The sequence below is a fragment of the Seriola lalandi genome, unplaced genomic scaffold, assembly GCF_002814215.2.
Source record: "Seriola lalandi dorsalis isolate HSWRI2012SDOR001 ecotype SW California unplaced genomic scaffold, Sedor1 jcf7180001979047, whole genome shotgun sequence".
Classification (NCBI taxonomy): domain Eukaryota; kingdom Metazoa; phylum Chordata; class Actinopteri; order Carangiformes; family Carangidae; genus Seriola; species Seriola lalandi.
Genome location: NW_019449713.1, coordinates 1 through 804, shown reverse-complemented (window position 1 = coordinate 804; position 804 = coordinate 1). Strand labels below are relative to the sequence as shown.

Genomic DNA, 804 nt, shown 5'->3' with positions numbered 1-804 from the left:
GAAAGGTGAACAAACGTCCTTTGACTTCCACCATCCAAACGAAACTGCAGCAGCAGCAGCAGCAGACGCTTGTTTTAATTCGTATATATAAAAAAAAAAAAAGTCTGATTATTTCTCGTCCAAAAATATATATTCGTCCATATCAAAAGTATTTGGCTTCACTCCATTTAAGGACTGGAGAGGTTCTGCTAAAAACAGCAGCTACATAAACATGTCAAGAGGCTGATTTCCCACAACGCATCGTAGTGGTGTCTACATCCAAAAAGCGAATGTGCATCCTGGTCTCCATTTCAAGCCCTTTTAAAATCTGTGGGCAGACGACAAAAGCTTCCTTAAGTAAGTGATAAATACAGTGTATCATTTTTTTGGGTAAGGGTGACGATAAAGTCAGAAAAAGTGCAAACCTGTTCAAAATGCTCGAACGTAATTCCTTCATAGAAATCATCTGGGGCCTGAAACGATAAAGAGACAAATTAATCTGCTACTTTTCTGCAGATAGGCGACTGTGTGAATTGATTGTAACTGTTCCCTTACCATGTGAGGCACATTTGTGCTCGCCACTTCCAACATGGCAGCATCTGCTATTGCCTTGGCAGCCTCCAGCCCGATGGCTCCACTCTTTGACAGAAGCTCCTCTACTACCTTGGATGAGAATGTGGCATACAGAGCCATCAGTTAATATACTTACATTATTATTGTTATTGTTTGCATGTTTGACATGGTTTCCGTTTGGTACAGCTCAGGTTCAGAGTGTGGTTAAAATTGTCTGTGTTTTATGGTAAGAAAAGGTTTGTTTATTGTTTG

The 804-nt window shown here is 40.2% G+C and overlaps 1 protein-coding gene across 1 annotated transcript; it reads right to left on the bottom strand.

Annotated features, from left to right (window-relative positions):
* Positions 1 to 6: 6 nt before the first annotated feature.
* On the bottom strand, positions 7 to 687 carry LOC111658259 (calcineurin B homologous protein 3-like). The gene is made up of 3 exons (XM_023410724.2): positions 535 to 687; positions 405 to 452; positions 7 to 307 (listed from the first exon to the last, which is right to left on the bottom strand). Exons 1-3 carry the CDS (start codon positions 670 to 672, stop codon positions 215 to 217), a joined length of 279 nt encoding a protein of 92 aa, XP_023266492.1. The 5' UTR covers positions 673 to 687; the 3' UTR covers positions 7 to 214.
* Between the last annotated feature and the right edge of the window lie 117 nt (positions 688 to 804).